Source organism: Macaca nemestrina, chromosome 2, assembly GCF_043159975.1.
Source record: "Macaca nemestrina isolate mMacNem1 chromosome 2, mMacNem.hap1, whole genome shotgun sequence".
Taxonomy (NCBI): Eukaryota; Metazoa; Chordata; class Mammalia; order Primates; family Cercopithecidae; genus Macaca; species Macaca nemestrina.
Genome location: NC_092126.1, coordinates 85,451,963 through 85,479,807, shown reverse-complemented (window position 1 = coordinate 85,479,807; position 27,845 = coordinate 85,451,963). Strand labels below are relative to the sequence as shown.

The following is a 27,845-nucleotide window of genomic DNA, read 5'->3' as shown; positions in this document are numbered from 1 at the left end:
CAAAAATTCTAAAAAAAGAATTCTCAAAACTCAGAAGGAAACAACCAATTTAAAAGTGGGCAAAAAACACGAAGTTATTTCAACAAAAAAGATATACAGATGTCAAATGAAGATAATACGTTCAACATCATTAGTCTTTGTGAAAATGAAAACTGAAACCACAATGACTCTATCTTTCCAATATTTCTCAGATCTATCCTCTTATCTTCACTGATACTATCCTAAAAAGTTCAGATCTTCAAAATCTCTCACGACTGCTGAAATAGCCTCCAAATTGGTATCACTGATTCCCCAATCTCCCCTCTTCAATTCCTCCTTCAAAGTGAACCAAGTTATCTTTCTGAAATGCAAGTCAGATATTATTGATCTCTCATCTCATAAAAAAAATCATTCTATGGCTTACAGATAAGATAGCACACCGCTCAAAGGCCTGCTCTAGATTGGTGTATAGGCCATCTCATCTCAACTCTCACGGTATCCATATGCCTACTCCACCCTTGCTATCGATAATACATTGAATGATCACTTGTACTGTTTACTCAGTCTCAGAGACTTCTCATCTATATCTTCTACTTGTACCAATCATATTCATACTTTAAAATTCACTTCATTGTGAATATTCTCACTGTTTTGATTTTATAATAGTAAGGACAAACTAAACATTCACTATATTAAGACCATGCATGTGTTTTGGACCTACCTCTTTCCCTAGGTCTGTTTTTATAAATGCTGGTGATAAACCAGCTCTGACTTATATGATCATGTTGTATGACCATCTGAGGGCTGTGATTCTAGGTTATCTTTGGTCAGCCTTAAGGAAAACGACAGTACAGCTAATCTAGTAACTTTTACAAACAATCAGTGCTAATTTGCAAACTTCTGTTAAAAAAAGGCATTACTAAAGGAGGGAAATTTTGTATGTACCAGTTGCTATTAAATAAACTGTAAAATTACCATATTTTTATTTTCTAGAAAAAAAGTTCACTTCAATCATTACCTTCTGTATGAAGCTTTTTCTGATGCACAACACACAGAAAATTCCAGCCCAACACCTTCCCTAAACTAAACGAGCAGTAAAACTCTCACTTTACAAATCTAATACCTTAACTCCTTTATTATGCTGATACGTTCCATTTGGTAAGTATAATTGTGTATGTTTTATCTCCTCTTCTAGTAAAAAGTTATTTAAAACAACAAAAAAAATATATTTAACACTTAGCATAGTACTTTATATTAATTAGGCATCCAAGTAGTATGTGGAATAAGCCTCCGGATATTTATTTAATTTTGAGGATAAGTTATAATTAAGTTATTCCAAATCCTATCCCCCCAAAAAGGAAAATATCAGTCCTAAAACAAAGTTCTTTAAGGAGAGTATTATCATGGGCTGGGCACAGTGGCTCATGCCTATAATCACAACACTTTGGAAGGCTGAGGCAGGAGGATCACCTGAGCACAGGAGTTTGAGACCAGCCTGGGCAACATAGAAAGACCCAGTCAGTACAAAAAAAAAAATTTAAAGAGAGAATACTATCATGAATTTAGGCCACAATCTTTTAAATAAAACCTTTGATGAGTTTATACTAAGCACAGTGGTATGAAACCTTCTCCAGTCTAATAATTTCATGAGCTTTTTTAAAAGGAGTTTTAGTGAATTTAATTGATATGCAAATGAGAATTCTGAAACTTCAATGCATTTTACCATGGCCTGAAAGGATTTACATTTCTAAGTAATAAATGCTACTAAAATACATGAATAGTATATGCCAAAGGGATTTTTTGCTACTCAACCACATTTTGAATCACTATAAAAACTTCAACAAGAAACTCATCTATCTAGAGTGATTTCCCTTGAGAAAGAAGAGCAAAGGTGACTTAAGATAAATCTAACACAGCAAAGAACCTCATAAAACCCTGACTGCTGCTAAACAAATAATTAACCGTGAAAAATAACCTCTCTATGACCATCAAGTAAGAAGTCTTTCCATTTCTTATCCATGCATTTTATCAATGGTACAAGCAACTTAAAGGCTATTAAATTGGACCTTAATGGGTTATTTTGTGAATTCAAATAAAGGTCAATTAAAAACTAAACCCAAATCAGAAACTCCCTATTGTTTTCTATTGAAAGATAAGCTTGGTCTTTTCAACTTCGTTTTCTTAACAGTATGTCAACCTATCTCTTTTATTACCTAAAACAGACTTCTTCCTTCTTTCTACAGATACCAACATAATGACCTATTATTGTCTTTCAGAATCTTAAACTTCAGTTTATTCCTTAATATCTTCTGTAATCTCATCCTACAAGGATTCATTAGAGCTGTTTTTCTTCAGAAATAACTTTATAGTACATTTTAATATTGATAAGCAATGAGTTAACATCTATTTATAACTAAGAACTGCATATTTCATGTGTCACATGAAATGATTACTGAAAAAAACTACTTATATCAACACTGTTATGCTTCACTGCTATTGTATAGGCAATGTTTTTCACATATATACAGTACTAAAAGCAATGACTCTTAGAACACATAATTTCAGAAAAAGTTATCTATCGTTTCCAAATATAAATGTAGTACCTTGACAAGGAACCTGCAAAATTCTGAATTAAACCTGATAGATACCCTCTGAGATCACCTACTGAGTTCTGTTCGCTTTAGTTATTAAAAATAATTAATAAAAATAAAAATATTTCTGAATAAATAAAAGGTAATATTACAGTTATGACATTTCCCTAACAGCAGCTTTTGTCACACATTTCCATTTTTAATTTCCATGTTCAAATTGTATGTTTATATAATTTTCTTGTAAGAAAGAATATCACCTAGATTTTGTTTACTTAGGAACACTGGAACAGAAATCATTTTCCAATCAAACTCATACTTACCTGAATAATTGTTGCCAATATATTAACATAATTACTTTCAGTTTGATAAAGCTCTTTTGCAACTTGCCACCTTGCTGACTGCATGGAAGGAACTGGAGTGGAGTTTTTAGAAGACTTAGGACAAGACTTTGGGGTGTCTGAAATGTTAAAAGGTGGACAGATTTAATGGAAGCCAAATATAAATACCAAACATAACGTACACTTAACAAGATAAAAAGGAGAGAAAACCTACTGTTATAAATGTACCACCATACAGATTTCCATTAAAGAAATTTTTTCTCATAGGCTAAGGCCAGAAAAAAAAATGGTCAAAAATATCACTGACTCCAATTGGTAGGCATTCCACTAAATGGCCTGTACTCTTCAAAAATGTCAAGGTTATTAAAAACAAAGAAAGACTAAGGAACTGTTCCAGGTTAGAGAAGACTAAAGAGAGACAACCTAACAAATGTGTATCCTGGATTGGATCCTAGATCAAAAAGAAAAAAATTTTTTCCTTTTGCTAAAAAGGACATTAAGACTTTTTAGGATAACTGATGAAATTTGAAGTCTACAAAATAGTTCATACTATTAATGTTAATTTCCTTACTATAATAATGTAATAAGTAATACAGTTATTTAAGAAATGTGTCTCTATTATAGGAAACAGACATTTAAGTACTCAGAGCTAAAGGCATATCATGTCTGCAGCTTACTCTCAAACAGTATATATATTAAAAATACACACGCATGTCTGTATTGTATTTGTGTTTAGAAAAAGAGATTTTGACTGAATGAATGCTAAAGCAAACATGGCAGAATATGTCCCTTTGGGAAATCTGGGTAAAAGGTATATGAATCTTTGTACAGCTAAATAATAAAATAGAAAGGGAGAGGTAAAACTACTTACATGTAAAAAGGAGGAAAAAGTTGTTGTGATTACACCATTACAATAACGAAAACTTGTCACATACATAGCCCCCCACAAAAAACTCAATATTAACTGAAAATTCTTTGTTAGTTCAAACTATCTTAACGTAATATAAAACAACCAGTATAGTGGAAAGAGGATGCAACAGTGTATTTCATATATATTTCATGAAAGAAAAAAATTTGCGGCCAGGCATGGTGGCTCACACCTGTAATCCCAACACTTTGGGAGGCTGAGGACGACAGATCACTTGAGGTCGGGAGTTCGAGGCCAGCCTGGCCAACATGGCAAAACCTCATCTCTACTAAAAATACAAAAATTAGCTGGGCATGGTAGCACATGCCTATAATCCCAGCTACTCAGGAGGCTGAGGCAGGAGAATCACTTGAACCCAGGAGGTGGAGGTTGCAGTGAGCCAAGATCATGCCACTGCACTCCCACGCCAACTGCACTCCCGCGCCACTGCACTCCAGCCTGGCAACTAAGTGAGACTCCATCTCAAAAAAAAAATATAGAGATACATATCTTTTTAATGTATAAAAGCTTAAAATACATTTTCTTACTGTTAATATGGTTAGAATACTTTAACATTATATATAGAATCACCTAATAGCAAGTTTTTCAATAGGAAAAGGAATATATGACATAAAATAGAAATGGGTGACAACCATAATATATATTTCTAGCATATCAATTTTATTCAATGATAAACAATTTTAAATGCTTTTATATGAAAACAATTATGTACTATAGAGTTCTGAGTGTTTTTTTTTGGAGATGGAGTCTCACTCTGTCCCCTAGGCTGGAGTGCAGTGGCGCCATCTCGGCTCACTGCAACCTCCACCTCCCGGGTTCAAGTGATTCACCTGCCTCAGCCTCCTGAGCAGCTGGGATTACAGGCACACGTCACCACACCCTGCTGATTTTTGTATTTTTAGTAGAGATGGGGTTTCACCATGTTGGTCAGGCTGGTCTCGAGCTCCTGAACTCGTGATCCGCCCTCCTCGACTTCTCAAAGTGCTGGGATTACAGGCATGAGCCACCATGCCCAGTCCGAGTGCTTTTTAAAGAAAACAGAATTCAAAAAAATTTCCCACTTGCCAAACACTATTTTAGGCTACACTCACCAGACCCAGAAGCCTCTGCCATTACAGAATATACTTCAGTGGGAAAAAACTGAGATGCACTGATCTAATTTAATTATTTTGTGTCTAGGCAATGACCTGAAACTAGGGAATCTATTTTATAGAGCGCCTAATATATGAGTATACTTGTCATATCTGTTTACTTCAGTGGTTTATTTTCTTGCCTAAAATGCATATTCAAGTTTCAGTCCTTTATGATCTCCTCTTACCATCCCATGCTCTTGTCCATTATGATTATAAAACTAGTACATTCTCAGATCTAATCATGTTCTCCCTCTCAAGCTGGTTCAACTTTTCCAAACGCCTACTGGACAGTTCTGCCTTAATGTAACTTGGATTTCTCTAAAACTGCACTACCTTCCTCTAAAATATACATTTCCTATCTATTCAATGCCGAGGCAACATTTCTTTCATTTAAATTACTAATTTGCCTTCATCTCTTTTTATTTCCTATTACTTCATTCTACCAATATTTCTCCTGTGCCTCTTACTTTTCTTTCCAACCACCACATACTCTGGTTCAGCACCTTATTATTTCATGACCGAAGCCACTGTAATAGATTACATCATGGTCTGTCTCCAAACTGCCGTCTTTCTAATCATTCTTCAGAACAACTCTCTATGAATTATCTATTCAATCAATTTCTCTGCTGCTCAAGGAGTTTCTAAAATTCCTTGTTGATGACAATATACAGTTCAGATATTACAGTCTTATTTGAAAGTGATCTAATACTAGGCCTCAAATTAACATTTTTAATTTAACTATTACTCTTCCACATTCCAAGCAAACTATTCATTATTCTATCCATGATTCCCTAAAAACTCAATTTGTATGCTATTATCTGTATATTTGCTCCTCTTTATATTCTCAAACTCATTTTAATTTTCTGGGCCAACCTTAAATTCACTTTCAATTCTTTCCTTAAGTATTTAACGAATACCCACTTTATACTAGGATCTGAGAATAAAACACAGAATCAGACAGACAAGGTTCATGTTCTCTTAAAGATTACTTATTTGATGCAAATCAAATAATAAAGAAGTAAACAAGTACTATAATTTCTATCGTAAGAACTACTACTAAAAACAATAACCAGGTCACAGGGTTGGCAGAAAGGAGTGGGGGAATTTAACTTTACAGACAATCCACTCAGACTTCCTTGAGGCAGACAGAGTAACTAACAAAGTCCTGAAGTACAGATGTACTAAAAATATTTGAAGAATAACAAAGATGGTATGACTGACGCTTAGAGAGTACAGGCATTATCAGAGAGCATAGTACCACATGAGATTAGGTAGATGAGGGCAAGATTACATAGGGACTTAAAAGCTACAGTAATGCAAAGCCATTAAGTGATTTTAAAGCAGAGGAGTGATATCATCTAATTTATATATTTTTAAAGACTTTTCTAAGTGCTGCATATGCAAAGGCACAAATTAAAAGGGAGAGATTATTTAGGAGACTACTGCAATCATCTAAGAGAGATCCTTTTTACAGAAAAGACTGATGAAGAAGAGCAAAGGAACAGAGGAATTAAGAGTGGCAGAATCAAGAGTTCTAATTTGGTTATGTTAGGTTTAAGATATCTATTAGACATGGACAAGGAAGTACAAAGTAGGTAGCTTGACAGGGAAGAGGACAAATTTGGGAGTTATCAGCATACAAATTTTTTTCAAAACCATATAATTTACTAAGATAATTCAGGGAGAGTACAATAGAGAAGAAACAATGATTCAGGAGGATCATACAACATTTAGAATTGAAAAAAAAGAAGTTAGGCCAAGGAGAACGAGAAATGAGAAAGTAGTATCACAGAAGCAAAGCAAAAAAAAAAAAAAATGTGTCCATAAAGGAGTAGCTATTCATGTGCTGAATGCATAAAAACTATCTCCCCAACAAGGACTGCAGATCAGCTAGAATGGGTTGAAAGGACAATGAGAATCAAGGAAATGAGACAATAGATCAAGGTATACTGATGTGAAAGCGAACAGAAAAATGGGACAATAAATGAAAAGTGTCATGAGGTCCAGAGGAGATTTGGATTTGTTTCTTAAATCTAGAAAACACATTTGTTTACAGACTAAAAATCAAAACGAGAGGGAAATACTGATAACCAAGGAAGAATTATAGGAACCTTTCTATATCAGTTCAGCACAAAGTGAACTCACCCTCCTCTGACTTCATTCTACCTATTTTCTCCATAATTTATGTGACCTCCCCTGTGATTTTGTTTGCTTTTTGAACAGCACTATCACTCTCTAGTTATATGACCCTGGACAAATTACTCAACTTCTCTGTATCTCAGTTTAGTCATCTGTAAAACAGGAATAATAAAATCTATTATAAACACACAAAATATATAAAGCATTTAGCATGTAGTAAGCAGTCATTAAATTGCAACATTATTAAGCTTAACTATTCATGTGTCTTTTCTCTACAGCTAGAACAAAGGTAATTAAAGGCAAAGACTTCCACATTCACTATATCAGGGATTTATCTACATTCTAACAATTATTCCATTCCACTAAACTTTAAAGACAAGTTTTTAAAAAGGTGAATTACCTCCATAGTTAATGCTAGACTCTGGTGTGTTGGAGATATCTAGGAGTGACCCTATAGAAAGGGAATGCTCAGCTGATGGGCGCTTACGGGGAGGAAACGGTGACACGTCTGTCTCTCTTGAAAGCTGAGCAAGTGTTTCTTTTAAACGACGTCTTTTGCGATTGCTGTTAGGGGTATTTAGAGAAAGCATTGACACTGATTTCTTGAGCTCAGGAGTATTTGCCTGTAATCAAAAGCAAAAAAGCTCAATTTACTTCCAAGGTTCTTTACTGAGACAGGAACAAGAGAAAAATATATTTACAAGTCTGACAAAATCTGGATTTGCACAATAATTTTATAACCCTACACTCTACCAGGCAATTCAGAAGTTTCGTAAAACATAATAGTCAAGAGACCACTGTAATTGTCTAACCCTGAGCACCTCGTTTTTCTTCATAGCCACTATCACCATTACATTTTCATCTGTAAACTTGTTTACTGTCTGCTCCTTCATTAGCCCGTAAACTTCACGAAGGCAGGGATCATTCACAGTCTGTTCACTGTATCCCTAACACAGTGCCTGGACACAATGCTTTCTAATATGTGCTGAGTAACTCTTCATTTTTAAGAGTTCTCTCCCTAAATCTAAAGCACACTTTTTAAACTTTAAGAACTATACATTTTGAAGTCTGAAGAGAACACAATATGGTACTATATAGATTTTACAGAAACAACTCATCTCCAATATTCCACTCAAAGTTATTAAATCCTAAACTAAAGTAAATCTTCCCATAAAGCCTACTTTCATAACTTTATGTCATTTTGGTGAGTGATACCACTCTTCACCAAGATCCACCCCAAAGACCAGATTTTCCTTGACTATATTCTACTATCAAACTCATCTTTTTAATGACATCTCTCCCCTTATCTTTCTTCAATGGCTCCCTATACTTATAGGATAATATCCAAGCTCATTAATGTATTAAAACCTTTTTGATTCTATCTATCCATTATCTGTTGGCCTTCCTTCCCACAGTGTATTTTAAATCCATATTAAACTACTTGTTATTTTAATGTACTCTCAAAGCTTTCATACCCTCTCCCAATTGGGGTTCTAATGAATGTCCTTATCTAGTTGTCGTACTAAGTTGGGTCAACATTTATTTGACTGTTTTAATCCCTCCTGAGTCTCTCAGAGTGAGGCTACCTAAAATATATCACTCAACTGTGGCACACATCATTCCCCATCGTAACTATGTACAAATCTATCTTTCCATTAAAAGTCTTAAGTTTCTGAAGATAGCGATGTTCTTGTTCATAATGTTATCACCAAGAATTAGCACAGAACAACATATATTGGGTTAAAATAATACACATTACATTGAATAGTTCCACTTAAATCTACACAGACTAAGATAACTTGATATCCCAATTGTTTTAATCATTCTGAAAGTCCTAAACATGCTCTCCAAATCTTCTGGACAGAAAAGTGTTATTTTCAAACAATCAAGCTCACAGAATAACTAAGGGGTTAAAAGCATACCTTTTCATATAAATACATAGTTTCTCCAGCTCGGGCATCCATTTGAATGCTTCCCCAGAACCACTAGGTGAGAGAAAAAACATTTTAATAAACAGTTTACATTTATTTTATCAGAGAAACTATTAACAGTGTTTTTAAAAACCAACCTCATTCTAGAATTACTTGCCTCTTGCTTGACAACATAAAGTTTCTTTGAAGGTTCAAAGGGAAGATCTTTTACTATATTCTCTTCAACTACAAGGTGAGTGCATCTTTCATCTCCAAGCGGTAAATATTTACCTCCTAAAGAGGAATGCACATAAGTATAGGTGAGCCGAGCTACTTATTTCCAAACTCAAAATTTTTAAGAGGTATATTGACCAGGAAGTGATTAAGCAGGCTTAGGGACTAAAATATATATAACTTTCACAGTATGCTAAATTTTACCTTGCATTTCAGTCATTTCTTCCATATTGGTTTTCTCTTCATCTGAAAATCCCAGGAAACTTAAAATACAATCTTGAAATGGAGGAACTTTAAATTCATTTCTAAAGTCATCAACGGCTGCACAGAAATCCCTAAAAACAAAATGCACTCTTCTAAAACCAGTTTAATTTAAATTCAAGTGTTAGGTATATCAATTTACAACCTATAGCAATTCTTAAGGTCTTAGCATAATCTATCTATTGGAACGATTTAACATTTGGTCCTGAAATGTTCACAAAAACTTCAGTTTAAAAAAATTGATGTGTCCTCAGTCATCCCAAAAGTAACTTCTGACAAAATGTGATCACAGATAAGCTTTACAAGAGATTCAAATTTTTTCTCTATTATTTGAAGATTTATATGTGCTGTGTTCCAAGGTTTTCAAGACATCTAAGTAATGGTAACTTTCATGAAATCTTAAGTAATGATGAAGTGCCACAGCAAGAAATCATGAGCTTGGAAAACTAAGCAAAACAAGGCAATAAATTTTAAGCACCAATTAAAATGTAACCAGACAACATAAAATTTTAAAAATATGTAACAAAATCCAAATACCCAGATTTAGCTATTATCTAATAATTTCAGAATGTTCATAATAGTCAAAATTACTTCACAAGGTAAAATCCAAAGATATCAAAGATATCCCTCAATTTTCAATTTTTTAATAATTTTTTATAACTTTGTTCTTCCTAGATTTTATTCCCCAAGCTACTCAGACTGAATTCATTTTTTCTATCTATGAAATAACTTTTTTCAGCACAAGGATTTATCTTTAAACCAGAATGTTTAATTTACATAATGAACTACTGAATTTCTGAATACTTACTGTTCATTCCGCCTTTCCCAAGCTTTATAAATCCATTCTGGCTTCATAATTGGAGTACCTAGACTCACAGCAACCTAAAAATATAAACATTACAATGAATTTTCTCCTTAAATAACTGCATTCAAGGAACTTCTAAACAGTTAACATACTTAATTTTTTGCAGTTTTAGATCACTATCTGCTTTGTAACAAAATAATTTAAAAATTAACAAACTGTCTTCCAATCATACAAGTTAGGGTAAAATAACTTTAAAACAAGTTCCATGGTGTCCAAACTGTTTCCTTATTTTATTTTAAATAAATATATCTCTGAAGTTCATCTTCATTAAATTTCTATTTCTCCATTCTTCACGTTTAATTCCTTGAAAGTATGACCCTCAAGATGGCACTACAGAAGAAGACATCTGACTAAGTCACTAAAACCTTATATATGAGTTGAAATATTTAGGGTAAATTGAAGAGTACACTAAAATTATCATTTGCTACACACATACACTAAGGGAGACTAAGAAAAATCATAAAACTTGCTAAGACATTCAACTACAATCTTAAACTAAGATTCCAATCCTAATAAGAGTATTTTCTCCTTTTATAATATTAACAAGTTAAATCTTAGAACCACTTTATAAGAGCAGAGCTCTGTTCTTATAAAGGGCACTTAGGTGGCCAGGCACAGTGGCTCACACCTATAATCCCAGCACTTTGGGAGGCCAAGGTGGGCGGATCACCTGAGGTCGGGAGTTTGAGAACACCCTGGCCAATATGGTGAAACCCTGTCTCTACGAAAACTACAAAAATTAGCCGGGCATGGTGGTGTGCACCTGTAGTCCCAGCTACTCGGGAGGCTGAGGCAGGAAAATGGCGTGAACCCGGGAGGCAGAGCTTGCAGTGAGCTGAGATGGCACCACTGCACTCCAGCCTGGGCAACAGAGTGAGACTGCGTCTCAAAAAAAAAAAAAAAAAAAAAAAGGCACTTAGACAAGAGTGAATTACCTACTCTCACAATTCCTACAATGTTATTCATCTACCAACCCCCACGATCCTAGTCATCTTTCAACACCTCACTCAAGTTCCATTGCCTACTTAAAACTTAACCACTCTTGGCGGGCATAGTGGTTCACATATGTAATCTCAACACTTTGGGAGGCCAAGGCAGGAGGATCACTTAAGCCCAGGAATTCGAAAGCAGCCTGGGTAACAGAGCAAGACCCCATCTTTATTAAAAAAAAAAAAGAAAAATTTAACCAGTCTTATGATTTAAAATTTTTTACTAAATATACTCATAGCAAAAATTGAGATTCTGTTCTTTAATTGTGGAAGAAATAGGTAAAAGACTGCTATTATTAAACCCATCCCAAAATAATACTGTATTGAAATACACAAAAATACCCAAGTTTACATACCCTGAATTTTTCTCCTTGTGTACAATTTGCCACCAAATGTGTAACTTTTGAATTAAAGTCTTTTCGAATGACTCCACCCATGTGATGGACCAATGTCACCAATCGGACCTCAAAAGAAAAATTAAGCAACATTGACTTTCTGGTTAATTTGAACAAAATTTTAAACTATGTTTACCACTCATTTAGCATTGACTAAATACTTTCTATTTATAAAATACAGGATTTTTATAAAGCTATTAAATTTTATGTCAAAATAAGTATTAAAAAAGATTAGTTTGCCTATTAACACAGGCAAAATTATAGAGGTGGTATTAGTAAAGATTTCACACAAAAGTAAATTAAACAACCACCTTTCCTATGGCCTAAATACATTGCTTTTTAATACCATACTGTGTAAATATAATTTTTTTTTTTTAAATACCAAGTTTTATCACATCAAGACTCTTCCTACAAAATTAGAGTAATACCCATCAGTTCCAACAACAAAGTATTGTGAACCAAAGAACTTTCTACGAATTCTCTAGGGCAATAGAATACTTTAAGGCTGAACTTGTAGTAAGAAATTGCAATGTATAAACAAAAACTTTAAACAACGTAGCCAATACGGTAACAAGAGAGTCAAACAGAATTGCTATGAAATCTTTCTATTAATTCATATCAAGCCGGCCTAGACAAAACACTGGTCTCTTTATAAGCCGCTTCAGGATTTGTTTCTTCACAAAATTTAAAATCTGGTATAGCCGTAATTTTATCCTTCAATATTTTAAAAAGAAAACCATAATACTAAAAAGGAAAAAAAAAATGCCAATTTTAATTAATTTTGCTATAAAAAATATGCTTTGAATTTGTTTCGTAATACTTACTAGTTCTTCTTTTTTCCTAAATCCAGTAAAGCATAGTACTAGATTCATCATACTTGTACAATACAATGGGCGACATGAGAATGGCAAAGGCTGAAAGATACAATTTTAAATGTGAGCTTTCTCTTTAGTAGAAAATACAACACAACTTTCTCAAGCTAAACGTATTTCCCCTCTTGCCATTCAACTTTCCCAATCCAAAGATTTACTGGCATTTTTCAATATGAAACAAAAAAACTGCAAAAAGACAGATTGCAAGTTTCCCAATAAAACTATTTCCCCTGATTCCTTAATCATATGCAATATACATAATCTAGACACACTTTACTCTCAGAAAATTAAACAAATATTAAATGCACTCTGACAGACATGAAGCAAAGTCTATAAGCAAAGTTTTCAGACTCCATACACTACTATAAATGATTCTAATTAATGTTATTAAAAGAGGTCAGAGGCATTTTATAATAAACACTGAGTAAATATAACACATACACTTAAATATTATTCTAATCTTTAAGCTAATAAATGGTGACATTCAGTAAACAATTTACTCAACGGTTGTGGGTGTGTGTGTGTATAAAAGAAAGAGAATGGTTTAAAAACAATAAAAGAATAAACTTGATTTTCATCATTATATATGATTATTTTTCAAAATTTGGCCTTTTAAAGTTTATTTGGGTTTTGAAACCAACCACTCCAAATCAAAATGTTAGAGAATTAAAGGTTAACATGTGCTTACTATTACTAACATGTATAACAATAGAAGTACAAAGACGTAAGCAATTTTAAGTAAATAAGGCAAGCTTAAGAATGCCAAGACAGCCAAACAGGCCCTAACTCTCATACAACTCATATTGAAATGCTGTTTAAAAACAAAAAGCGGCTGGGCACAGTGGCTCACACCTGTAATCACAACACTTTGGGAGGCAAAGGCAGGTAGATCACATGAGGTCAGGAGTTCGAGACCAGTCTGGCCAACATAGTGAAATCCTGTCTCTACTAAAAATAGAAAAGACTTAGCCAGGTATGGCGGCATGCACCTGCAGTCTCAGCTACTTGGGAGGCTGAGGCAGGAGAATCGCTTGAAACCGGGAAAGTGGAGCTTGCAGTGAGCGGAGATCATTTATTTATTTATTAAATAAATAAATACAAAAAGCTAAAATAATTTTCGAATTTTAAGTTATACAGTAACTGATAAAAATGGAACTGTGGCATCTGTTCTGTGTTGAGAAAAATAAAACTTTACGTATATGTATGAATTTCTGGAACCCAAGTTTAAGCAAGCAATCTTCTCTAAGACATTGTGATATTAAGATTGTGTATAGGCCGGGTGTGGTGGCTCACACCTGTAATCCCAGCACTTTGGGAGGCCAAGGCGAGCGGATCATGAGGTCAGGAGATCAAGACCATCCTTGATCTCCTGGTAACACAGTGAAACCCCGTCTCTACTAAAAGTACAAAAAATTAGCAGGGCATGGTAGCGGGTGCCTGTAGTCCCAGCTACTCAGGAGGCCGAGGTAGGAGAATGGTATGAACCCGGGAGGCCGAGCTTGCAGTGAGCCAAAATCACGCCACTGTACTCCAGCCTGGGCGACAGAGCAAGACTCCGTCTCAAAAATTAAAAAAAGACTGTGTATATGTCTGTGTATATGCATATGTACAGTTATCATTATTTAACTTTAAAGGCTTTAGCTTTTCACTACTAAGTTTAAAATGGAGGAATTAAAGGACCACATTAGAGTAGCTACTATTATTCCTATTCTAAATATTTTACTCTCAACAATCAATGAGATTTTTCCAAATAAATTTTTTGCTAATTAAAATTCATTAATAAAAATTTAAACTTGAAAAGTCATAATAAATGTATATGCTTACCTCTCCTTTTTGTGAACAATTTAATACAATTGGTGGTCCAATAACTCTACAGTCAGCCTTGTAGAGGTCATTAAAGACAGAATCCTGAAAGTCCATGACTACGAATACATTTTCAAATTCTGGAGAATCCAAACCTTCAAATTCTTCCACTGACTCCATCTTTACAAAGCCCACTTTAATGTCCTTTTAATCACATAGTTAGCAGAAATAAAAATTATTTATATATCAAATAATCCATCTGTCTCGCTAAATAAGGCTTAATTCAATATCAACTTTAACATGTTTATATTTGTAGAAAGTAAGTTTCAATCACACAATAATCAGCATTACACTTAATGAACAACCATATTTCTTTATGTACTTACATTTTTACATATACATATCTCCATTCAAATTAAGTTCTTAAATTTTAAAGATCAATATTATAAAGGCATAATTCTGACTTTTTACTTATTAGTCATAAATCATTGAGTATGCATAAGTTCCATAAAATTAGAATGCTAAAGTTTTTAAGTACATGCATTTTGATATCAAGATGCATTAGAAAGATATCCACTACTGACCAAGAAAATGATACCATACATAAAGTTCTTATTGTATAAATTAACTATCTTCAGAAAAATAGGAAAACATTACTATACCACTTAATACTTACAGAAAGGAAAATTAGCATAATCATTTTAGTAGACATGTGAGAAATAAGAGAAAGATGTGCAATATGTAGCAGCTGTAGCATGGTAAATGTAGGACATAAAAAGGCAAGTTACTTACAGTAAACACTTTATACATCCACGAAAAATAATGAAGATACTGAAGTATCTATATAACTCTTGTAACTCTTGTGTTAAATTAAAAATAAAAATGAAAAAAATTTTAAAAAACTCAAAATGGGTCAGTATTTGAATTTTATTTGCAAGGCTAGTGTGATGTGCTAAATTATGTACCCCCAAAATTCATGTTGAAGCCCTAACCTAGAATGAAGAATGAAGCCCTTAGAATGTGACTATATTTGGAGATAAGGACTTTAAAGAGGTAATTAGGTTAAATGAGATCATATGGGTGGGCCCTAATCCAATCTGGTGTCCCAATAAGAGGAAACGCCAGGGATGCAAGGACACATACAAGAAAGGCCATGTGAGGACAGCAAAAGGAGACTGCAAGCCAAAGCAGGAGGCCTCAAGAGAAACTAAACCTGCATACACCTTAACCTTGGACTTCTAGCCTCCAGAACTGTGAGAAAAGAAATTTCTACTGTTTAAGCAATTAACTATGTGGTATTTTGTTACAGCAGCCCTAGCAAACTAAAACACCTGGATTCCAGAATTAGATTATTTCATATGCTGAAGCAAATTCCCTGACTATAAATTACCGTGATTTATAATTTTGGAAATACAGCAAGAATTTAGACTAAATATAAAATTAATGAGAAAAATGAAGCTAAGGAGTTTAAAAGAAAATTATCAGATCTTTGTAGATTTTGTGTCATTTAAAGTTAATAATGAAATCCTTATAAAGTAATTTGGTATTATTTAAAATATATGCTAGTTTTTTTTAAAGTACACCCGAACACCTGAATTTTTGAAGTATAAAACAGTTTCTATTTGTTAAGCTTCAGATTGCACAAAATACACCTTGTGCCTAATTCCAATCACCAGAAAGCAGAATAATACAATCAAGGGAAGTGCAGCATGCCACATGCAATGAGTTGCTTTGACCTACCATATTAATAACACTTTTTATTAATTTTTCATCCGATTTTCCAGGGCAACTTTCTTTTATCTTTATAACAGGGACTTCCATTATTTTAACAGTCTGTGGAAAAGACACTTAAGTATGAGGTTAAGAAAGCTATGAAACTATTAACACACTGATGGAAGAAAAATTGTATTACAAAAAAAAAAAAAAAAAAACTAAACTAAACTAAACCCTAAAACTCCATACCTTTAAGGCTTTTATAAGTTCTTCTTGTTTTCCAGCTTCTTGAACCAATATCACTCTTGTTTCAATCTGAGGCATCTCTTCTGTTAAAATTTAAAATGTTTCAATATATTTATCATGTATTAACATCACAATCAATAGCTCCTTATCGCTCTTTTGGCTATATCTGGTATGTATTACATCTTTGAGGGAATCATAACTTTCTCTAAATTTAATAGAACTCAACTCCCAACTTATAAAAATATTTGGCTATATATCACTTTAGAGAGAGAGAAACGATATTGTAGCAGGGTATAGAAACATCATTCCTCCTAGCCAGAGAATGCGCTATCTTACATAGTTATCCTCAACAGTGCATACAATTTTAGGAAAGACCCATTTATAAAGTGGTAAAGGAAAAAGTAGCTCTTCACCTAACTAATCATGACTGTGTAACTTCTAGCAAACAATGTTGCAGCTAGACCGCCCTCACATACAGAAAACGGAATATCCAAATTAAGATGCCTCCCTTTTCAAAGCTGCAAAGCATACAAATAATCCAAATAATACTCAGAAAAATGACATAGTTTAAAGGAATTCTGTCAACAAATATTCACTTAATACCTGTGCTCTAGCATTACAGTTGGTATTAAAATTAAATCATAAGAAAGTCACTAGTAAGTTTGGAATTGAAATTGATTGTTTTAAAGCAGGTAACAGGTTTACCTTCTACATATGAAGTAGATTCAATAAGTAAGTTTTCCTTGGAAATCTCAGTAACTTTAGAATCAAAAATGGAAGAGTCTGCCAAGCTAGTCCTCCCAGTAGTGGATGTTAATACACTATTTTCAGCCATGATTTGTATTCTTCTAAATCAGCTGAAAAAATAAAATTTGAATAAAAATACATAAATATGGTCATTGGGCAAAAATAAGTATTAGAGGCTCTTCTGTACCTAGAATTTATAAAAAGTATTATTACCCATTTTTTTAATGAACCAAAGAAAGTCACTGAACTTCTCTGAGCCTCTTTTTCTGTAAAATAAACATACTAATACCTGACTCACAGGAATATAATAAAAATAATGTATCAAAAGCACATAGAACATTACTAGACATACAACACTCAACTGTAATCATAAATATTATTCTACCTCCCTTCTCCACACCTTTGCCCTCAACCAATTTCTCTTCCTATATTCACTTGTAACACCACCATAACACACCTCCCACAAAAATCCCAGCCGAAAATCTGAGATCTATCCTTATTCTTTCCTCTCCCACATTTCCCTCCCCAAAATTCCTATCAATCCTACCTCAAATATTTCGGGGATCTGGCCCCCCTTCTCTATACGCTCAATACCACAATGGTCACTTGGTCTAATAAAACAGGTCCACACAACTTTACCATCAGTTTCTTTAGAAATCATTCTCCACACGGTTTTCAGGAATATGCACCTAAATACAAATGTGACCATATCACTTCCCTGCTTAACAACTTCTGTGAGTCCTCCTTATATGTCCAAGTCCAAATTCACCACCAAGTTCACAATTTGGTCCCAGCCTAACTATTCACCCTCACCATCTGTAACTCCCCCAGTCCCTATACAATCTATGCAACAGCAACAATGAATTTTTCAGCTATTTTTCACACACAAATCATAATTTACATCACATCTATTTGCATTTAGTGCTCGACTCTCCAGCTAGCTTGTCTTCTAACCCCCAATCCATCACTCTTGACTCATACTCGGTGGATGTCTCTAAACCTCTCCTGTATAATTGGGCTGCTCCCTTGTCAGTATTTTCATAATTCTTTAAAAACACCTCTACCCTAAAAGGTTTGAGAAAACAATTATGCATTGATGAGTGCCAATATAACTCTGGACTATGAAAGAAAATCCTTTTTTAAGTTTTCCAGTACTTAAGAAGAGTTTAAAAGCTAGACAGGGAATAAAAGGTTTAACAGGTTTTCATCAGGGTGGGTTCGGTGGCTCACATCTGAAATCCCAGCACTTTCGGAGGCCAAGGCAGGAGGATCACTTGAGGCCAGAATTTCAACACCAGACTGGGCAACATAGCAAGACCCCATCTCTACAACAAATTTAAAAATTAGCCAGGTGTGGTGGCAAGTGCCTATAGTAGCTACTCAAGAGGCTGAGACAGGGGAACCACTTGAACCCAGGAGTTTGAGGTTGTAGTGAGCTGTGATCCCACCACTGCACTCCAGCCTAGGTGATAGAGCAAGACCCTGTCTCTCTAAAAAAAATTTTTTTAGAGATTTTTATCAATTTTCAATAAGTCACCTTTACTGAGAGAAAATTTCTAAAATATTAGGCAAATATACAGAGGACCCACCTTTAACAAGAGCTCCATGTCAGACTTTCCCCTTTCCTACTTCTTCAGATTAATAAAATATACAAATACCTTCCTCCAGAGTCTTAGCAAAGTAACAGTTTAAACTGTATGCTGTGAAGAAACAGTAAGGTATCATAACATCATTTTTGGATGCTGAAAATAAGGAATGTAATAACCTGCACACTAATAACAGCACAGGTCTTATCGTGTCATGTGACACTTCAAAATCAGGCAACTCAGCTTCCTGTCTCAGCCCTGCACATAGCCAGTGATGGAACACACGTAGTACTACAACTCGAATCTAGTTAATATGAAAACTGATTAGATGTCTTAAAGTGAACAACAAACAACTATTCTCATGTAATATTCACAATATGGATATTTCTTATTGCTTTACCATACATCCATGTCAATTATTATTCTAAGGCTCTCCAAAGGAGCGGTCCAATAATTGTAACAATCTTAATTTAGAATCAATGATAAATTCTATCCAGCCCTATTATTTTAAGTCTTCTACACTCAACCCTTTCCAATGAAAATGCATTAATGTGGCTTTCATTCGAAGTCCCCTTAAAAGGTGGTTTAAAAAAAAAGTCAGGAGATGAGCTAACCTGCTTTAAGGACTGGAGGAGGGAAATCAAAAATATCATTTGAAAGGCCGGGCGCGGTGGCTCACGCTTGTAATCCCAGCACTTTCGGAGGCCAAGGCGGGCGGATCACAAGTTCGAGACCAGCCTGGCCAACACAGCGAAACCCCGTCTCTACTAAAAATACAAAAATTAGCTGGGCGTGGTGGCAGGCGCCTGTAATCCCAGCTACTCAGGAGGCTGAGGCAGGAGAATCGCTAGAACCCGCGAGGCGGAGGTTGCAGTGAGGCGAGATCCTGCCACTGCACTCCAGCCTAGGTGACAAGAGGTAGACTCCGTCTTAAGAAAAAAAAAAATTGAAAATATTTACGTTTTTCTCCTATGCATCCCTCTTTAAGAGGGAGCACAACAAATGATCAAAAGCAGATGATTAATAAAAGGGAGGGAGCGTAGCAGATGATCAAAAGCAGATGATTAATAATTAAAATTGTCCCTGATGACACTGTATATGATCAATTTATTGCCAAAACAGCTTCAAAATTTATAGAGAAAAAGAGATGCATGGTAACTTGATGACTAACATCCAACAGTCTGATTAGAAATTGAAATATATTAATCACTTTTTTTCAAGTTACTGTATTCCAGAAGCCTTTAAAATAAGCACAATAGGATCAGTGTTCATAAACCTACACGGCTTCTCACCCAAGAACAGACCCAAAGAGCTTCTAGCTAAACACACTATAACACATGCCCCCTTTTATCCCAGAGATAAAATTTGCCATGTAAACAAACATTCAAGTTTCCTTTTACTTAAATACTTTTTAGGTAATCATCTTCCAAGGTGAAGGACTAAAATGCAATCCTGGGTATAATGGTGGTGTTATTAACAATAACGTTACTATTAACAACTGACATTTACTTAACGCTTAATACGTGGCAGACATTGTCCTAAACCTTTTAATCTCTGCAGTAATCCTAAGAGGCAGGTATTATTATTATTTTCAATGTATAGATGAAGAAACCTAGGAACAGAGAGGTTAAGTAACTACCCCTAAGTCAAACTATTAGTAAGGGGTAAAAGAGGTATTCAAAGCCGGGCTGAATCCAGAGGCTGCGCCTTTAACCACTAAGCCAGACACATCTGTGCCGGGTGGCTGGGGAGGAAGAGGGGCGGATGGCCTGGATTTATCTTGCAAAAACGAAAAACTAAACTTCCCGCAAAGAAGCCAGGATGAATCCTAGAATAAAACCACTGCACACTCTGAGATAAGCCCCCAAAGGCTTCAAGTGCCGGCCTCCAGAGCCACAGGGCTGCGCGGCTTGCCAAAATCCCTTTCCCAACTCCCTCCCTTCACCCACACTCTTCCGTCCAAAAGAGCCAACAGGTGAGGGCGAAGATGCCCAGCAATACCGGGGGCTTCGGGCTCCCACTCCGCGTCAGGGCCCAGCTGCTGGGGGTGGGGTGCGGCGAGGCAGTTCCCGGAGCCGGGAAGCCAGAGCTGGGGCGCTCCGGAATTCGCGGTCACTAGGGGCGGGGACGTCGACCGCAGGCAAAAGAGCCCTTGGCTCTGGAGCCGCTCGCCCACTTGCACCTCCCTCACTCACAAAGAGTCCTTACCACCCTCAAAAAAGCCCTAGGACTTCCAACTCTTCAAAGGCCGACTCCTCTCACAGATACCGCCATTCCTTGCCGGCCGCCGCCACAACCGATTCAAAAAGTAAGCTGCTCTCTCTAAGAGCCATGCCGATTGGCGTGTGATGTCAACCTCTTTCCCATAGGCAGGAGTCTCCAGAGGGCCGGTGATTGGTCGACGCTCTTCACCTCCCGGCAGGCGCCGCTTGATTGGTTGTGCGTGTGTTTCAAATAAGCCCAACGGCTCGGACGTCGGGTCGTCAGGAGTTTGCAGGGAAGTGCCCGGATGTGGCCAGGAGGTGGCGGTGGTGGCTCCTGAGCTCTTATAGGAGTAGCAGGTGTTTCTGTGACTACCGCGTATTTACTCAGTAAACATCCTATTTCCTGAGGAAAGTTTGGGTGGATTCTCCTCGGCCCCACCCAGCTTTTTTTTTTTAAACGATACCAAATCTTCTAAACTTAAATCAGTGCCGCCAGAGATAAATGTTTCCCTGCTGGTTGCTGTGAGCTGTAGGATTTTCCTATCGGGATGCTTTCTGCTTTACGAATGTATTTAAATTTGAGTTAAGGGATTTTGACTTTGATAGTTGTATTGGCGTGTGGCAGGGCCAAGGGCCGGTCCTAGAACTCGGGCTCCCCAGGTGGACTTCGAATCAGCAGCCTCTTATTTAAATCCTATTATTTAAAGCACTGCGCTCCCATCTAGGGAATATCGCGGGTTAGAATCAATTCTTAGAAATTTGAAAAATTCTCGGATTTTTAAAAAGATAAGCTTGCATTTGATAAAAATATGCCACTAGATTCTAGAATTTTTGGAGCCAAATTGCCTCCTCGTTGCCCCCCTCCGCCCACTAAGAACTTGTACTTTCCCCTAAAGTCTAGTCAAGAATTTATCAAGTTTTTCCTGTGATTAGAATTGCTATTATGAAAATAATTTCTTTATTCTCTAAATATGATACCATATAACACAATCTCTTAAGAAAAATACACCCCCACCAGGCGGGTTTATGCATAGTTCCCACCTGAAGGCTAATATAAATAAAAGAAGAAAGGGGAATCAGATGCCAGAACCTAAATACCAATAACAAGAGGCAAACGTGTACTTTGGGATGGAACACTTGTGAGCATCTCAAGCAGGTCGTGGGGACTTAATAATTTTTTCTAATTTTGTCAGGAAATCTTAGAATGCCAGAAAAGTTTATAATGCTGTCCACAAAATGAATGAAGCAATCTGGTAATTATCAGTTTCCCTGCTTATCAGTATTTAAGTCTGACCTTCATTAAAATGCTGTGATAACTGTTAGGGCAGAAGAAAAGAAAAACAAGAATTGAAATTTCCATTTGGAATGTGCTTGCATATTTGGAAGTTGGGTGTGCCCAGCATTCCAAAAATGTTCATCCCTGAAAACATATTAAGCTACTGTGAGAAGCAGCCCTACTTCCTTTGTGCACCGCTTTCTGCTCAACAGACTTTCCAAGGCTAATGATTAACTGTGTATGGTATCATTGCCATGAATTTTCAACTTCCCTAACAAAAGCTATACTTGATTTCTTTTAAGGGATGTGTGGCAGTTAGATTAACAAATAAAATCTTTTTCACTCTCTTAGGTCTTCATTTACTCAGCAAATATTTACTAACTTTAAGACAGCCATTGTGCTTGTTGGGGTTTTAAAAATGAATACGGCATAGAAAACTGCCTCTCTGGACCACACAATCTGGTGAGGGAAATTAGCAGATAAACAGATAATTAGAGTATAAGGGAGAGAAGAAAGAGAATCAACATACTGATAGTTTACTATGCACTTTATACCTTATTTAATCCTTAAAACAACACACAAGTAGGTATCATAGTCTCATGATACCATGAAACTGTAGGAAAGGTTTAAGTAACTTACCCAGTCTCCTAATAAATATTTTAGCCTGCATTAGAACCCACAAATAATAGATGAGTGTAAATAAAGTCTAGTATAGATCTGTCTGCAGGCTCAAAGAAAGCAATGTGGAGAGGAGTATTTCAGAAAATTGTGTGCATAGGTGATCATATGCCACTTAATTGCACCTAGCAGAAGGCAGGTGTCTGGTAAAGTAAAACATGATCCCTAATCTTCAGGTCTTTTCAAAAAGCTAGTACTGCAAAGGCAAATGTTACACATTGCTCTCTAATAAACACAGGAATCTCACATGTAGGTACCAAATATTTCTAGAGTGAATGAGCTAGATCCAAGTTCATTCATGATATTTGAGAGACTGGATGTCCTGATTAACCTATTCATAGGTTATCCATTTAATAACTATTAAGCACCCATTAGGCACTATGCTAGCACTGAGAATATAGCTGTGACAAGACAAACATGGACCTTGTTCTCATGATACTTCTAGCAGATAGCTGTATTTGTGGTGAAAATTTATTGTATGCATAGGTTTCACAGAATTCAAATACCTACAAAACAATGATGCAAGTACCTTAGTCTTACTGAGTCAGAAACTGTTTCAAGTGCTAGAGTGTTTCAAGATCAGCATTATGAAAAATGTTTAAATACTATATAGGGCATAGGCAATTGAACTGAATGGTATATTAACCTTGAAATTTTTTAAAAAATTAAATGCTTAATATTAGCTTGTTTACTTGCACTTTAGGCTCTCATAAAAGCTCAGTATATATAGGAGACAGTGAACAGTTTGGTGTGCCTGGATCATTATACACATGAAGAGGAGAGTGGAAGACAACTGGCATATGCTAGTTTAGGCTGGGTGTGGGGCTCATGCCTATAATTCCAGCACTTTGGGAGACTAAGGCAGGAGGATGCCTTGAAGCTGGGAGTTCAAGAACAGCCTAGGCAACAAAGTGAGGACCCCGCCCCCGCCCCACCCCCAGTCTCTACAATAAAAGTAAAAATTAAAATATTACCCGACTTTGGTAGCATGTGCCAGTGGTCCCAGTCCCCAGGAGGCTGAGGCGGGAGGATTATCTGAGCCCAGAAGTTCAAGGCTGTAGCGAGTTATGAGCTCCTCACTGCACTCCAGCCTGGGCGATAGAGCAAGACCCACCGGCCCCGCCCCCATCTCTTAAAAAAAAATAAATAAATGCTGGCCAGGTGCGGTGGCTCATGCCTGTAATCCTAGCACTTTGGGAGGCCGAGGCAGGCAGATCACGCGGTCAGGAGATCGAGACCATCCTGGCTAACACGGTGAAATCCCGTCTCTACTCAAAATACAAAAAAATTTAGCCAGGCTTGGTGGCGGGCGCCTGTAGTCCCAGCTACTCGGGAGGCTGAGGCAGGAGAATGGCATGAACCCGGGAGGCGGAACTTGCAGTAAGCCGAGATCGCGCCACTGCACTCCAGCCTGGGCGACAGAGCGAGACTCCATCTCAAAAAATAAAAATAAAAAATAAAAAGTAAAATAAATGCCATGTTAAAAGGAGCTTGGGAAGGGCTCCACTGCCATGACAGAATTTAAACTTTATGCTAAAAGCACTGAAGATCAATTAAAAACCTTGAAGCAAGAAAATTATATGGTCTGGCTTTTTTTGTCTTTTGTTTTTTGTTTTTTGAGACGGAGTCTTGCTCTGTCTCCCAAGCTGGAGTGCAGTGGCCGGATCTCAGCTCACTAAAAGCTCTGCCTCCCGGGTTTACGCCATTCTCCTGCCTCAGCCTCCTGAGTACCTGGGACTACAGGCGCCCGCCACCTCGCCCGGCTAGTTTTTTTTTTTTTTTTTTTTTTTTTAGTAGAGAGGGTTTCACCGTGTTAGCCAGGATGGTCTCGATCTCCTGACCTTGTGATCCGCCCGCCTCGGCCTCCCAAAGTGCTGGAATTACAGGCTTGAGCCACCACGCCCGCCAGTCTGTGCTATTTTTTTAAAGGTAGCAATCCGGACGGGACGCAGTGGCTCACGCCTGTAATCCCAGCACTTTGGGAGCCCAAGACGGGCGGATCACCTGAGGTCAGGAGTTTGAGACCACCCTGGCCAATATGGTGAAACCTTGTCTCTAAGAGAACTACAAAAATTAGCTGGGCGTGGTGATGCGCACCTGTAGTCCCAGCTACTCCAGAGACTGAGGCAGGAGAATCGCTTGAACCCAGGAGGTGGGTTCAAGCCACTGCACTCCAGCCTGGGCAACAGAGCGAGACTCTGTCTCGAAAAAAAAGAAAAAAAAGTAGCAATCCGGGAACACAACACAACCTCACTTGAAATAGAAGAATGAAAGAGAAGAAAGACCAGTGAGAATACGGTTGAATTCAAACTCATAGGAATTGATAGTCTGAACTAAGATAGAAAAGATGAATTGGAGAGATAAAGAAGGAAAAATTACTTGGACTTTGATTAAATATAGAGGATGAGAGTGGAATCAAAATATGTAAAAATTACTACATCCATATAAATTTCTGAAAAATAGCAGTATCATTAAATAAATAGAAGTTTCCAAATTCAGAAAACTAGTTCTCTGACTTTCTTCTTTTGATGAACCAGCCAATTAGATTCACAGTTCCTTGAATTTTTGAATCCCAAAACCTCAATTCAACACTTATTTTGAAGGACAATATCCTAAATGTTTTACACTCAGAATTGCTTTAGCTCTGAAATGTTAACTTCAAACATTCCATTCTGATTACAACATTTTCTTCCCATCTCCTAATCCCTTTCACACATGAATCAAGGATGTTTAGCCTTCAGTTTGCCCTAATGATAGCAGCCCTTTCTAAGCGATGGTCATTAAGTCAACTGCTGAAAGACCACCACTTTCACTGTCTTACTTCTCTTCCTGCCTCTCTGATCTTTCCTTCTCAGTTTTCTTTGCTTAGGTATTATTTTTCCCCAAACCATTATTCTCAGGCAACCCCCTTTCCCTAGGTGAACTCATTCATTCCCAGGGATTTAAGTTATATGCATATGGTTCCGAGTCTCTCTTTCTTGCCAGACCTTGTTGAAACCTACTCTATAAAGCCAGTTGTTTACCAATTTTTTCTGCTCCTGTGACCCACAATCCTATCAAACTCTATATGTGCTAAAGTGAATTCTTCACTTTCCCCAGCTCTCCCTCTTTTCTCTCTTCTGCTTCTTGTATTTCTCTCTTGTTTAGTAGAATTCCCATTCACTCTGATTCCCAAGTTGGATCTCTCAAAGTCATCTTCCTGTTCCCTTCCTCCTCTGGGTCTCCCTGCACGACCACCCCCAACATCATTCTCCCAATTTGACCTGAAAAACATTTTTAGAATCTGAATCTTCCCCTTTCAGTCCACTGCCTGAGTTTAGGCCTTCATTATCTCTCATCCAAACTATGGCAAGGACAGCCTTCTAGTTGGTCTTTTGGGAACTAATCACTCTCTCTACTTCCAGTCATCATTCACAGAATTATCTTCTTTTAGAAAACTAAATATGATGATGTATCCCCCTGCTTAAAAACAAAACTAAACCAAAAGACATGGTTTCTTCACTGCTCACAGGATAAAGTCCAATATAGGATGGACTTCCCAAGAGGACTGTAACCTAATTTTCTATCACCCTCACCCCTACCACATACGCACCCTGTGTTCAGCCATACTGAACTTTTCATGAGTCCACAAACATTCCCGGTGATTTCATAAATCCCCACCTTTGAATATTCTTTTCCACCTGCCCTGCCTCCCTTTGTCTGCATGAAAATTCCTATTCATTCAGGACCCCACTCAAGTATCACCTCAATGAAGCCTTCTTTGACTATCCCATGGAGAGTAAACTGCTTCTTCTGTTTTGTAAGAGCTTAATACTGTTTATACCTCAGTATGGCTCCTGTCACCTTGTATTGTAAATATTGGTTAACATGGCTGTCTCCTCTGTTAAAATATGAGCTACTCAAGAATAGGGAAAATAACCATATCCTTTTCATCTTTGTACCCTGGCACTTGTGCTCTCAAAAAATATTTATTGAGGCTGGGCACAGTGGCTCACCCCTGTAATCCCAGTACTTTGGGGGCTGAAGTGGGCGGATCACTTAACCTCAGGAGTTTGAGACCAGCCTGCAGCAACATGGAGAAACCCCATCACTACCAAAACTGCAAAAAATTAGCTGGGTATATGGGTGCACTCCTGTGGTCCCAGCTGCTCAGAGTGGGGGACTGGGGTGGGAAGATCTCTTGACCCCAGGAGGCAGAGGTTGCAGTCAGCTGAGATCATGCCACTACAGTCTAGCCTGGGCAGCAGAGCAAGACCCCATCTCAAAAAAAAATTTGCAAAAAATAAAAATTATGGAAAAAAGGGAAAGCGGAAAGATAACCAGATTTTTTAGTACTTTGATTTCTGTCTATATCTTATTTCATGTCAGAGGCTGGCTGGGGTTTCTGCATCTTTTTTTTTTTTCCATCAGTAAATTAGCAGCCATGAATACTCCTTCTCTACTTGTTACTGTTGCTTTATCAATTGTTCATGATGTCAAAATAGGTCAGTAAGTTCATGTTGACTTATTACTGCCTATTTCTACTTATTAACTTGGTTATAGTTTTGTGTATAAATTGGAATAAATTATCTGCATACTAAATATTAGAATGTGCTTTCTAACCCTATGTGTTTCTCTCTCTCTCTCTTTTTTTTTTTTTTTTTTTTGAGGTGAGTTGGAGTTGGCTTTGTCACTCAAGCTTGAGGGTAGGCACCATTATAGCTCACTGCAGTCTCAAACTCTTGGGAGTTCCTGGACTTCAGCAATCCTCCCACCTCAGCCTCCTGAGTAGCTGGGACTATAGGTGTGTGCCACCACACCCATCTAATTTTTTTTTTTTTTAAATTTCAAGAGATGTTGTCTCACTGGCCCACACTGGTCTCGAACTTCTGGGCTCAAGCAATTCTCCCACCTCAGCCTCCTGAGTCACTGGAATTACAAGGCATGAGTCATCATACCTGGCTAACCCTATGTTTCCT

General features: G+C 36.8%; 1 protein-coding gene and 1 non-coding gene across 10 annotated transcripts in view; one reads left to right on the top strand and one right to left on the bottom strand.

Annotated features, from left to right (window-relative positions):
- LOC105465605 (epithelial cell transforming 2) overlaps nt 1-21,103 on the bottom strand; it is a 109,634-nt gene extending 88,531 nt beyond the window's left edge. For 4 of the 9 annotated variants that reach the window (XM_071091248.1, XM_071091247.1, XM_024787890.2 and 1 more), the window contains exons 1-14: nt 20,938-21,102; nt 18,733-18,843; nt 17,102-17,253; nt 16,400-16,479; nt 16,178-16,270; nt 14,459-14,641; nt 12,587-12,676; nt 11,724-11,831; nt 10,322-10,395; nt 9,457-9,587; nt 9,197-9,312; nt 9,031-9,093; nt 7,509-7,731; nt 2,891-3,027 (exon numbers count right to left, since the gene is read on the bottom strand). In XM_071091248.1, coding sequence (XP_070947349.1) covers nt 2,891-3,027; nt 7,509-7,731; nt 9,031-9,093; nt 9,197-9,312; nt 9,457-9,587; nt 10,322-10,395; nt 11,724-11,831; nt 12,587-12,676; nt 14,459-14,641; nt 16,178-16,270; nt 16,400-16,479; nt 17,102-17,231 — 1,428 coding nt within the window. In that variant the 5' untranslated portion in view covers nt 17,232-17,253; nt 18,733-18,843; nt 20,938-21,102. Of the gene's footprint in view, nt 1-2,890; nt 3,028-7,508; nt 7,732-9,030; nt 9,094-9,196; nt 9,313-9,456; nt 9,588-10,321; nt 10,396-11,723; nt 11,832-12,586; nt 12,677-14,458; nt 14,642-16,177; nt 16,271-16,399; nt 16,480-17,101; nt 17,254-18,732; nt 18,844-20,937 lie in introns of all 9 variants that reach the window. The other 5 variants (XM_071091249.1, XM_024787895.2, XM_011714146.3 and 2 more) reach the window with 5 other exon arrangements.
- LOC112423994 (small nucleolar RNA SNORA72) lies at nt 611-741 on the top strand. Its single transcript, XR_003014599.2, has one exon. It is a non-coding gene; the product is annotated as a small nucleolar RNA SNORA72 (small nucleolar RNA).
- Nucleotides 21,104-27,845: the final 6,742 nt, after the last annotated feature.